Here is a 13697-nt window from a genome sequence, read left to right as displayed (position 1 = left end):
CCTGTCCCCATGTTGATGAGGACAGGGCCCCTTCCCGACAACCCTGGCCGTTGGTTGTCGGGGTATGCGGGCGGGAGGCTTATCGGAATCTGGGAGCCCCCTTTAATAAGGGGGCCCCCAGATACCGGCCCCCCACCCTAAGTGAATGAGTATGGGTTACATCGTACCCCTACCCATTCACCTGCAAGAAAAGTGGTAAAAACACAAATAAACCACACAGGGTATTAAAATATTTTATTTTTCTGCTCCGGAGGCCGCCCCCTGTCTTCTTTATTAGCTCTTTTACCAGGGGGGGCTTCTTCTTTGACGTCTTCGGGTGGGTGGGGGCCGCCGTCTGGTTCTCTTCCACCGCCGGGGGGGGATGGCTTTTAAAAAAGCCCCCACCCCCCGGCGGGTTTCCTCCGGCGTCTTCGGCGGGGCTCTTCTTCTTCCGCTATCCCGACGGGTCTTCTCAACTCTCCGGGGTTCTCCTTCTGTCTTCGCCGCTCTCCGTTGTTGACTCGTCGCACCCCGGTTCTTCGTCTCGCAGTCCGGTCCCTTCTTCCGTGCTGTACGTCTTCTTCTGTGCTGTGAGTTCTTCTTCCGCGCTGTGACGTCATGTTCTTCACTTCTCTTCTTCTCCCCATGTTGACTCGCCGGTCCTCCTCGCTGAAATGACGGATGCGCGCCTTGCATCGGACCTATATAGGCCTCACAGTCCCATCATGCTCTGTACCTACCCATGTGATACCTACCCACGTGGGTAGGTATCACATGGGTAGGTACAGAGCATGATGGGACTGTGAGGCCTATATAGGTCCGATGCAAGGCGCGCATCCGTCATTTCAGCGAGGAGGACCGGCGAGTCAACATGGGGAGAAGAAGAGAAGTGAAGAACATGACGTCACAGCGCGGAAGAAGAACTCACAGCACAGAAGAAGACGTACAGCACGGAAGAAGGGACCGGACTGCGAGACGAAGAACCGGGGTGCGACGAGTCAACAGCGGAGAGCGGCGAGACCCCCCGGATAGCGGAGAAGACCCGTCGGGATAGCGGAAGAAGAAGAGCCCCGCCGAAGACGCCGGAGTTAACCCGCCGGGGGGGTGGGGGCTTTTTTAAAAGCCACCCCCCCCGGCGGTGGAAGAGAACCAGACGGCGGCCCCCACCCACCCGAAGACGTCAAAGAAGAAGCCCCCCCTGGTAAAAGAGCTAATAAAGAAGACAGGGGGCGGCCTCCGGAGCAGAAAAATAAAATATTTTAATACACTGTGTGGTTTATTTGTGTTTTTACCACTTTTCTTGCAGGTGAATGGGTAGGGGTACGATGTACCCCATACTCATTCACTTAGGGTGGGGGGGCCGGTATCTGGGGGCCCCCTTATTAAAGGGGGCTCCCAGATTCCGATAAGCCTCCCGCCCGCATACCCCGACAACCAACGGCCAGGGTTGTCGGGAAGGGGCCCTGTCCTCATCAACATGGGGACAGGGTGCTCTGAGGTGGGGGGGGCCGCAGTGCGCCCCCCTGCCCCAGAGCACCCAACCCCCCCCTTGTTGAGGGCATGCAGCCTGGTACGGCTCAGGAGGGGGGGGGGGGCGCTCGCTCGTCCCCACTCCCTTCCTGGCTGGCCGGGTAGCGTGCTTTGGATACGGGTCTGGTATGGATTGTAGGGGGACCCCCTACGCCGTTTTTTTCGGCGTAGGGGGGCTCTCCTTACAACCCATAACAGACCTAAGGGTCCGGTATGCTCCTGAGGGGGGGACCCATGCCGGATTTTTATTTAAAATCCGGCGGGGACTTCCCCCTCAGGATTCATAACAAACGCCGCACGTGTAGAATTGGCGGGAATCCAAGTCGGATCTCCCGTCGCTTCTATGACGCGCTTGCTGGGATGTGCTGTCACTATTCCAGTGAGTGTGAGATGCCGGCGAGATCTCGGCACCCTGTCGCCGAGAATCAGCGCGACGCTGTCGTGCTAAAAGCACAATATCACAAACACCTACTGTATGTGCAGAGAGAGAAGGAGATGTCAGCGCTGATGTGCGCTGAGGTTGAGCTATGTGTGAGACGAGACATAGCTCAGCTCTGTAGCCATCTACCTCGGAGCTGACACAGGCACGGCTGCACAGTGGGAGGTGAGCAGCGGCCGTGACCTGTGTTAACAGAGCTCCAACAGGCATATTCCTGCTCTGCAAAAACAGCATTTGGTAGCGGCGGCCGGTGGCTGTGCATAGTGTCACCAGCCCGGGGGGAGATTTCCACCCTGCCCCTCCTGCCAGCCCTCCCCTGCACAGCACTGTCTTCTTTCACATTTTATATCATCATCTATATCAGGGCTCAAAATTTCAAGTTCTGAGCTACTAGCGAGGCCTCAAGGGTTACTCGCCACCAGTTGCCCTACCCGACCGCGCCCCTAATCACGCCCTCATAATTTATCTCATGAAATGACACTTAAAGCGGGGTTCCAACCACAATTAGCATTTTTTAAATGTATGTCCTTTCATCATGCGTTTTTATAATATAAATCCGATCACTTACTATTTTACAATCCGCCACCGCTCTGCATAGTTATTCAAAAAAGATAGTTTATAAAACTATGTCCACACCGTTGTCATTTTGCTTGTGAGCATTGTGAAGCCTACAGGCACTTACTTCCTGTAAGTCTTGGATGGGGAGTGATAATTGGGCAGCGCACTGCATCCTGGGAAATGATGACACACATTTCCCAGGAGCATTAGAGGGAGATGATGTCAGAATCCTAGGTGTTTCCAAAGGCACATTTTTTTTCTTTTTTAGGTCTAATGAGCACAATAATGAAAAAAAAATAATTTGGGATGGAAACTCCACTTTAAATGTTTTATGCAGAATTACATTACATTACAAAAATAAATATTAACAACTTTATCAGTTCCCCTCAATGCTGGCTCACCTGTGTCCATAAATGCAGCGTGACCTGTGTCCATCATTTCAGTGTGACCTGTGCCCATCATTGCAGCATGACCTGTGCCCACCATTGTAGCCTCACTGTGCCCCAAATTGCAGCCTCACTGTGCCCCAAATTGCAGCCTCACTGTGCCCCAAATTGAAGCCTCACTGTGCCCCAAATTGCAACCTCGCTGTGCCCAAAATTGCAGCCTCACTGTGCCCCAAATTGCAACCTCAATGAGTCCCAAAATCCAGCTTCACTGTGCCCCAAAATCCAGCCTCACTGTGCCCCAAGTTGCAGCCTCACCGTACCCCAAAATCCAGCCTTACTGTTCCCCAAAATGCAGCCTCACCGTGCCCCAAAATCCAGCTCACTGTTCCCCAAAATATAGCCTCACTGTGCCCCACATTGCAGCCTCATTGTGCCCTAAATTGCAGCCTCACTGTGCCCCAAATGGCAGCCTCACTGTGCCCCAAATTGCAGCCTCAATGAGCTCCAAAATCCAGCCTCACTGTGCCCCAAAATCCAGCCTTAGTGTTCCCCAAAATCCAGCCTCACTGTTCCCCAAAATCCAGCCTCCCTGTGCCCCAAGTTGCAGCCTCACTGTTCCCTCCAATCCAGCCTCACTGTGCCCCAAAATCCAGCCTCACCAGGGTGGAGGAAGTGAGAGGGCGGCCAGGACATGAATGGAGAAAGATTAGAGCCACGGGAGACGTTCTCCCAGCGTGATCACCCCTGTGGAAGAGAGCATAGAGGATCGCAGAGCAGTAAAACACACTTCGTCGGTACTCGCCCCCCTCTCCCTGGCAGCTCAAATCCTCCGCAGCCCTCATTTTCCACCCCCAAAATGTGAGTAGGCAAGTGGAAAATTTGAGGGCTGATCTATATTAAATAATATCAAACGATTCTAATAATCTGGAGAAAGGAACAAGGCTGACATGCAATATTGGATGCCCATGGTCTTTGGGGCACTGCAATAAATACAGACATGATTCTGTGATGGCCATCACTGCATGGTCTCAGGAATACTTCCAAAAATCACTGTCTCATGTAAACCCAGTTCACTGTGTCATCCAAAAAATGCAATGTAAAGCTCTATCATGCAAAGAGGTAGGCAGGTATTTAACGAAAAACTCCTCCAATACAAATTAATCTCTGTAGAAACTTGGTTCATCCAGAGAGAAGCATTTATTGGATCCTTGATGACAAAATCCACCAGAGTACGTAACATCATCTTTTATATTTTAACCAAAAAATAATTAAAAATTGGTATTATTTTATGTTTTTGTGCATTAAAATTCATTAAAGTGTATTTTTTCCAAAAGATTTATATTTGAAAAACTGATGCACAAATACCTTAAAAATATGCAATGCCCACCATTTTATTCTCTGGGGCCTCTGCTTAAAAATATATATAATGTTTGAGGAATCTAAGTAGTCAAAATTGGCCTGGACTGGAAGTGGTTAAATAGGCAGGGCTTTTTTTTCTGGCAGGAACGTGCCAGAACGATGTTTCGGCACCTTTGCCAGACACAGTCAGCCAGGGAACAGAAACAGGATACCCGCATAAGCCGGCGATAGTATATAGTTCCAGCTGCAGCCTGAGACAGTGGAGGGCGGAGTGATATCATCTGCACTCCACCCCTCTCTGCTGACCGGATGCTCCATTTGGCGGCAGTTGCACTTGGAGCTGTGTGGGGAGATTGACACGTATAGCCTAACTCTGCTGTGGAGACTGCAAGTCTGGAGAGAGGCTGTGCAGCCTTTGTTGGTAAATTATATATTGGTAATGTTGCAGGGTGGGGCTTTGTCTCTTAAAGGGGTTGTAAAGACAAAAATATTTTCCTCTTAAATTAAAGTCTGACAGTAGTTGATGAAGTAAAAAGTAATGTTTTGCATTATAACTAGTTTGATACCTGTTGAAATCGAGCTGTTTTATTCACCTCCGTCACTCCTGAATCATTATTCTCACTGACTTCCTGGTTTGCGGTGCGCATTAATTCTTGCTACATCACGGCCCAATGGAAACTACAGTTCTCATTAGGCTTAGCCTCCATGCCTGTGAGGGATAAGAGAGCATCTTCACACAGGGCTGTAGTCATAGGGAGGGGGTGAGCACATTCTGCTTTCCACCATGCAAAACGGCTCAGATGCTGGTGGAAAGCAAGAAGAGGAGAGACAGGAAATGGCATTTTCAAACCTAGATTACTGTATTTTGAAGGTCAAAAGGAAAAACGAGGTAAGTGATATTAAAATACTCTAGTTTACAGCAATCAATTGATCTAATAAAAAACAAACCTTTAGTGTTCCTTTAATGCTGCTTGGATGTGGTTCTGTGACTGTCTCTTGGCTGGATTGAGCTGTCTCTTAGCTGGATATACGGGGCAGTCTCTTAGCTGGATATACGGGACACTCTTAGCTGGATATATGGGGCAGTCTCTTAGCTGGATATATGGGGCAGTCTCTTAGCTGGATATATGGGGCAGTCTCTTAGCTGGATATATGGGGCAGTATCTTTTTTGGATATATGGGGCATGTCTCTTTGCTCAATATATGGGGCAGGTCTCTTTGCTGAATATATGGGGCATTTCACTTTGCTGGATATATGGGGCATGTCACTTTTCTAAATATATGGGGCATGTCACTTTGCTGAATATATGGGGAATGTCCCTTTGCTGCATACATGGGGCATGTTTCTTAGTTGAATATATGGGGCATGTTTCTTTGTTGATTGTATGGGGCATGTCTCTTGGGTCTCATCTGTAAGTGCATCTCAGCATACTTTGGTAAGTGCTGGATATTTCAAATGTTTTGCCCATTTCACTGCATTGCTTTTTATTAACAAATTCCATACAAATACTTATAGCCCCTCAAATTATACCTGGTTCTCTGTTCTCTAAAGTGGGCAGTTCTAGGGGGCAGTTCTAGGGGCGTAGACGAGCGTGACCTGGGGGGGTATTCCCGCACCTTCTCTCTGAGAAAAAAGTCCTGACTGTAGGTAAACAATTTACCCTTTTAAATGCAATTTACCACAAACAAGGACATAAACATTTAACTCACCCCATAAATCTTTAAGACGCTTTTCATGTTTCAGCACTTGATAGATTAACTATTTTTGATTGTGAAAATATGGGTTTATAAGATTTGCAGATCATTGCATTCAGTTTTTATGTAGATTTTAGTGTCCCAACTTTTTGGGGAATTGGGATTAGAATTGTGGGGCATGTGAGATACAAACCTGACCTGTTTTCTGTTTTTCTATCTACAGGCACCTACTTTTGTATTGTCTCTCAGAGGAGCCTTTCCACATTTGCCAGCGTCACGGTGGATATTGTACCTTTGCCTAGAAAAGAAGTGATATCTGTTTACACTCCGACACCAGTTATAACAAGCTGCGGTACACAGGCACAAATATTCTGCTGTGTAACTGACCCTGATTTCTCTAATTACCGTATAACCTTCTCAGGTGACAACTCGCCCACACATAGTAAGTAAAATGTCATACTGATGTGAAGGACATGTTTTTCAGCAGTGTCTCTGCATTACTTGTTGGTTTGGAATGTATATCTAACAAGGATATACCTAACTAATGTTGAAACTGCCCCCTTCCCCCTCCTAACACCTATTTTAGCTAACCTTTGTAAGAAAGTTGTATATACTAACCTATTTTTGGTAACTCTCGTCCAGTCACTTGATCTCTGTGTCAACCAGCTCTGGCTGCAGAGCAGAGGAGACTTGACAACGGCTGCTGACACCTGGAACAGTGATGCCACCCATAGGTTTTAATTACCCATCCATTATTGGTGCTCCCTCCTCTCCTCTAGTAGCCACTACTAGCTGATAGGGGATCACCTGACTGTACTGACATGGCCTGAAAATAGGTGTACAGATCTTTTATACATAGGTTACTTATGTAGCACCCTCTAGTGTGCAGTCTAGGTGAGGGAAAATCGATTTGATTTACAGTAGCTGTGGGAGTCTGGTTAATTTGTTGGGGTTATCGTAGGTCAGGCTGGAGGACTGTACAAGTCAGGCCCCAGGTACCTACTCCTGGTTCTAGAAACTTCTAGAAGTTTCTGGAAGCTAGTGGGTGGAGGCAATGAGGCTATGATCTGCATATGGTTGGGCCAGCCCATAAATATTGCAGAGCCTGACCAGCAGGGGCAGTTGTTGGGTGGACAATGGAGTACTGAGACTGTCATGTAGCCTGGGAGGGTACCCTGGGGCTAAGAGGAGTCTGCCTCCAGGCTGGGAGCTGAGGAAGGAAGGATAGAGGGATCTCTACTACCCTACAATCTCTTCTGGGAGACACCCTGGCTAGCATTGGAGGACCTGGACATTAGGAGGCTTGGCAGGGTGGTTGGGCCAGCCCATAAATATTGCAGAGCCTGACCAGCAGGGGCAGTTGTTGGGTGGAAATGGAGTGCTGAGACTGTCTTGTAGCCTGGGAGGGGACCCTGGGGCTAAGAGGATTCTGCCTCCAGGCTGGGAGCTGAGGAAGGAAGAAGGATAGAGATATCTCCACTACCATACAATCACTTCTAGGAGACACCCTGGCTAGCATTGGAGGACCTGGACTTTAGGAGGCCTGAGCCAGCAGTCTTTTTAAAAGCAGCAGGATTTGCAGGGACATTGTGAGTACCATTACTCCCCCAGGGCCTAAAAGGGAGAAAGCTGCCAGATGCAATATCCAGCAAGCTTGTCAGGGACAGTGCCACAGCTAAACCCAATCCCTTGTCCTGGGACACTTTACAAAGGAGCCAGGCAGGCTGGTACTTTCAGAGCTCCTGCAAGTTGGGACTTTGCTGAATTCCACTAAGGGGACGCAGAGCTCCTATAAGAAGTGTTATTCTTGCTAAACTAGCCACTTGATTGCTATTACAATCAGCAGGAGGGGATGTCCTCACACCCACTCCCCACTCTCGTGTCCCATCGGGAGAACCCGAGCTACCAGCCGGCGTGTCCACCAGCTTGTCGGACACCCAAAGAAACCCATAACCGGCTTTGATTGGGTCTCTGCAGTGGTAACCCAAAAGCAATGACTTGACATCACTTTGGGTAACTGTTAAATGCAGGGGGGCAAGGGGAAGAGGGATGACAGAGATAGATATAGAACAGAGGACATAGTGGACATATGCCTCTAACAGGTGTCATGCTCCCAGTTGATGGTGGCTTCACATGTGGACTCTCTGATCAGAAGTGCATTCTTTGATCAAAAGTGCGAGTTAAAAACCAGGAGTTTGAAACAGGAGGTAAGACAGGAGTCTTCATTATTTTTTTCAATCACTGATCCAGAACAAGCTTGCAGCTAATAAAGTTGGAACTCTTGCTATATAGATTCAGCGGTGCAGCAGACGCTCTCATCTTAGTCTGCTCACCCCAGGGATAGTGAGAGCAGGATGCTCTCAAACGAGTCGGCTCTCCCCAGGGATAGTGCAGCCAGGCAGGGTCCACCACACCCCCCTAGCCAATTGATCCAGGGTTGCACCGATCGCCGTTAAGGGGTCAGGAAGGAATTTTTTCCCCCGATCGCTGCAGATTGGCACAGCACGCCTGGGGTTTTTCGCCTTCCTCTGGACCAATCGGGGAGCGAAGACTCAACGAGTGACGGCTCACTTGGACAGTCTTCCACCCATCACGTCCGGCGTCTCGCGGCTCTTCCCGCATCCGCGCCAGACCAGGCCTCATTCGCGGCCGCCGCAATTAGGAAAGACTGACGACAATGTGACTGGCGACAATGGCTAATCTGCGATACTCTGCGGACTCTATTCGGGGTCTGAGACAATTCGCAACAGCATTACCAGCCGTCACCAAAAAGGCCTTAAAATTAGAGCAACTTTTGAGATTCGATCGACGATCGACCATCAAAAATTTTAACTATTTAACCCAGCTCGAGCACATATCATGTGCTTTGATCAACACAAGATCGGCAGTAAAACACCGATTAGAAATCCACGATTTCTTACTACAAAACGATCTAGACTGCCTCTTTATTACAGAAAGCTGGCTCTCAGACGACTGCAACACCATTCTCGGAGAATTGGTGCCAGAAAACTATTGCATTATAACGGAAAACAGAATAGGGCAAAGAGGAGGAGGCCTGGCGGTGATCCACAAGAATCGCATTACAATCACTAAGCCACTAATTTTAATCCTTAACTTATTATTTTCTGCAACCAAATCTGTAGGATTTTTGTTAAATACTAAATACCTTGTTGTTTACCATTAACTGAATTTTATACAGTTCTTACATAATCTTAATCAATAGTTTTTCCTTTAAACTTCTACCCCTGTATGTGCTTTGAATGACATTCGATAACACATTTCTGTTGTTTTAGGCTAAAATATTCCCGAACATATATATGCAGTATTAAACTTAATTTCCTTATTAAAGAACTTCTTACACTCTGGTATTAATTAATTAATTACCCCACTACTGTTTACATGCCTGCATTGCATATATATATCTATATCAATTCCCGAATATTACTGAGATATACTTCTGAACCTTGAGATTAACCATCCCATGTTAAACCACTTATATAAAAAACATATTTACCCCTTGTTTAGAATGATTTTCCTGTGTACACTTAAAAAAACAAGAGATGCAATGTCCTTTAACTTTGTCTTCTTAACTTTAGTTTCTTTCGTTTGTTACATTGACTGTCTTTGGTGATTTTTCTTGTTGCATTTTCATGTTGCTGTATCTTCATACGTTGCTTTTCTTAGAAGAATAATGTCCTTATCTTATTCATTGAAGAATTAATTTTCTCTTGATCGTGGCTCGCCTTCTTATTTTTGTTCTTTTTCCGTTCCTTTTGGCTCACGTGTTAGGCCCCATACACACCATAGAATCTATCCGCAGATAAATCCCATCAAATGGGTTTCTGCGGATAGATCCTATGGTGTGTACACTCCGTGGGATATTTATCCGCGGATAAATCTCCCATGGGATGGATTTCCAGCAGATGGATATTTGCTGACATGCTCAACAAATCCATCTGCTGGAATCCATTCCAACGGATGGATCCGCTCGTCTGTACAGACTTACCGGATCCATCCGTCCAAAGGGATTCCCCGCACGCGTCGTAATGATTTGACGCATGCGTGGAATTCCTTATATGACAGCGTCGCGCCCGTCGCCGCGTCATAATAGCGGCGACGGCGCGACACGTCATCGGCAGAGGATTTCAGCGCGGATTTCAATGCGATGGTGTGTACACGCCATCGCATAGAAATCTTCTGAAATCCTCGAGAGGATTTATCCGCGGATACGGTCCGCTGGACCGTATCTGCGGATAAATCCTCTCGTGTGTATGGGGCCTTAGTGTAAATGTTTATTTAAGCTTGTAGATAGCCTCAAGTAAACAAATGTAAAGATGCGTGCGTAAAAAATAATGTCTTTCTCCTTTTTGTGTATGCGAAAGGAATGTATAATGTATAGTGTATTCTTGGACCGTTCAAACATCAAAATCCGACCTTCATTATAGCTCACCCAAAGTGTACATCTGCCTGTGTGACTACAATGGTGGCCTTAAAAAAATAACGTGAAGCTTCTATTTGGCAGCTTTCTTCACGTACGTAAACGTCTACGATTTTTCTCCATAACCTGAAAGTCCTCGCTGGATTTTGCATGATATCTTGAAACCTTCTGTCCAAAATAGCTGTGGCTCAGTAGCCCTGTGTAAGGTTTTTTTTTTTTTTCTTCTGCTCGTAAGCTACAAGCATTCTGACAGGTGAGAAAACAAAACAGCGTAAAAACTCACCCTGTGTTTTAGAGCCTTCTCTCGTCTGATGGATCACAAACGCCTTTTTGTTTCTAGGTTCTTTGGTCGTATTTTTCTTCAAGACTTGAAAGAACATCTTTGACTTCATTTCTTCATTTCCCCCTTGTCAAGGCTTTAGGAAAAAAAATGACCAGTCTGGCTGGCGCGACAAATGCTAAATGCAGGGGGGCAAGGGGAAGAGGGATGACAGAGATAGATATAGAACAGAGGACATAGTGGACATATGCCTCTAACAGGTGTCATGCGATGTGTTGTCAAAAACCTCTTGCTTCTCCAGGCGTTCTCTTGGTTCCAAAATATTCAGACATAACTTCATTATATGTTGGTTTATTCTTCCAACGATTATGACAGCAAACAGACAGCTTATGCTTACATTGTTACGTTGTTACAGACATCATGGCAGGTAGGCATCACAAAGTTACAGAAGGAGGAAATAGATGTTAAGATGATTTGTTCTCTCTTGCTTGGGAGAGGGTCCCATCCATCCCTCCCCCCATCTCTCCTGTCGGGCCGGGAGACCCAGGAAATCCTAACTTACTACGCTCATCATGTGTTCTTATACAAGTTTAACAGCTAACTAAGCACAATTGGCTCGTTTCCAAAGAAGGTTGCGATGAGCTCTAACGCTCGCTATGTATATTTAAGTAACATCTCCTCCCCTATCCTTGACGTAGGACTTTAAGAATAGATATGGCCTAACCTACATTGACCTTCGTTTGTCTTTAACAAACCTTCAAATGCTACCATGTTTAACCACTTCCATACTGGGCACTTAAACACTCTCCTGACCAGACCAATTTTCAGCTTTCAGGGCTCTCACACTTTGAATGACAATTACTCAGTCATGCAACACTGTACCCAAATGATTTTTTTGTCCTTTTTTTCCCACAAATAGAGCTTTCTTTTGGTGGTATTTGATCACCTCTGTGTTTTTTATTTTTTGCGCTATTAATGAAAAAAGACCGAAAATTTAGAAAAAAAATGTTTTTTTCTTAGTTTCTGTGATAAAATTTTGCAAAATATTAATTTTTCTTCATAAATTTTGGCCACAATTTATACTGCTACATGTCTTTGATAAAAATAACCCAAATTTTTTGGAAATTATTTGGTCTGTGTGAAAGTTTTAGAGTCTACAAGCTATAGTGCAAATCATAATAAATTATCACATCTGATCACACCTGATGTTTTGAAGGCCTATCTCAATTCTTGAGACCCTAACAAGCCAGGAAAGTACAAATGCCCCCCAAATAACCCCTTTTTGGAAAGTAGACATCCCAAGGTATTTAGTAAGAGGCATGGTGAGTTATTTGAAGTTGTATTTTTTTCCCACAATACTTTGCAAAATTAAGATTTTTATTTTTTATTTAAAAAATTTCTCAAAAGTGTCATTGTAATAGCTTATTTCTCTCACATGGCATGTGCATACCACAAATGACACCCCAAAATACATTCTGCTACTCCTCCTGAGTAAAACGATACCCCATGTGTGAGACTTTTCCACTGCCTGGCCACATACCGATGCCCAACCTGCAGGGAGCGCCATCAGGGGTTTTAGGAGCATAAATTGCACATCTAACTAGTTGACAACCTATTACAATTTAGAAGGCCCTGGAACACCAGGACAATGGAATTACCCACAAAATGACCCCATTTTGGAAAGCTAACACCCTAACGTATAATCTATGAGGCATAATGAGTCTTTTGAACGGTTCATTTTTTTCCAGAAGTTTTTGGAATATGTGGAAAAAAAATGAAAACGCATTTTTTTTACACAAAGTTGTCCATTGATAAGATATTTCCAACACATAGCATGTACATAGCAAAAATGACACCCCAAAATACATTCTGCTATTCCTCCTGAGTAAAACGATACCCCATGTGTGAGACTTTTTCACTGCCTGGCCACATACAGATGCCCAACATGCAGGGAGCGCCATCAGGGGTTTTAGGAGCATAAATTGCACATCTAACTAGTTGACAACCTATTACACGTTTGAAGGCCCTGGAACACCAGGACAATGGAATTACCCACAAAATGACCCCATTTTGGAAAGCTAACACCCCAACGTATAATCTATGAGGCATAATGAGTCTTTTGAACGGTTCATTTTTTTCCAGAAGTTTTTGGAATATGTGGAAAAAAAATGAAAACGCATTTTTTTTACACAAAGTTGTCCATTGATAAGATATTTCCAACACATAGCATGTACATAGCAAAAATGACACCCCAAAATACATTCTGCTATTCCTCCTGAGTAAAACGATACCCCATGTGTGAGACTTTTTCACTGCCTGGCCACATACAGATGCCCAACATGCAGGGAGCGCCATCAGGGGTTTTAGGAGCATAAATTGCACATCTAACTAGTTGACAACCTATTACACGTTTGAAGGCCCTGGAACACCAGGACAATGGAATTACCCACAAAATGACCCCATTTTGGAAAGCTAACACCCCAACGTATAATCTATGAGGCATAATGAGTCTTTTGAACGGTTCATTTTTTTCCAGAATTTTTTGGAATATGTGGAAAAAAAATGAAATCGCATATTTTTTACACAAAGTTGTCCATTGATAAGATATTTCCAACACATAGCATGTACATAGCAAAAATGACACCCCAAAATACATTCTGCTACTCCTCCTGAGTAAAACGATACCCCATGTGTGAGACATCTACACAGCCTGACCACATATAGAGATCCAACATGCAAGGAACACCGTCAGGTGTTCCAGAGACACATAGCATGCACATACCAAGAATTACACCCCAAAATACATTATGCTGAGCAAAGCGTGAACAAAAGATTACCTTGGTAATAGTAGCGCAGTTCTACACAGCAGGATAGCACTGGTCCAGGCAGCAGGCAGGGACTGGTCAGCAACGTCCAGGCAGGGATACTGCAGGTGGTCAGTTCATGCAACAGGCAGAGGCATGATGGCATAGGTCCTACAGGCAGCAGGAGGGCCTCGTTCAGGACAGAATGGGGACAGGGGTAGAGGCT

General features: G+C 45.6%; 1 protein-coding gene across 1 annotated transcript in view; it reads left to right on the top strand.

Annotated features, from left to right (window-relative positions):
• Positions 1-7110, top strand: part of LOC120935619 — an 84406-nt gene extending 77296 nt beyond the window's left edge. Inside the window, exons 5-6 of the mRNA XM_040347670.1 lie at positions 6173-6391; positions 6911-7110. Of these exons, the coding sequence (XP_040203604.1) occupies positions 6173-6391; positions 6911-7110 (419 nt within the window). The remainder of the gene's footprint in view (positions 1-6172; positions 6392-6910) is intronic.
• The last annotated feature ends 6587 nt before the right edge of the window (positions 7111-13697 follow it).

Source organism: Rana temporaria, chromosome 4 (assembly GCF_905171775.1).
Source record: "Rana temporaria chromosome 4, aRanTem1.1, whole genome shotgun sequence".
Classification (NCBI taxonomy): Eukaryota; Metazoa; Chordata; class Amphibia; order Anura; family Ranidae; genus Rana; species Rana temporaria.
Note: the sequence above shows the minus strand (reverse complement) of the source record. Positions and strands in the feature narration are given on the sequence as shown.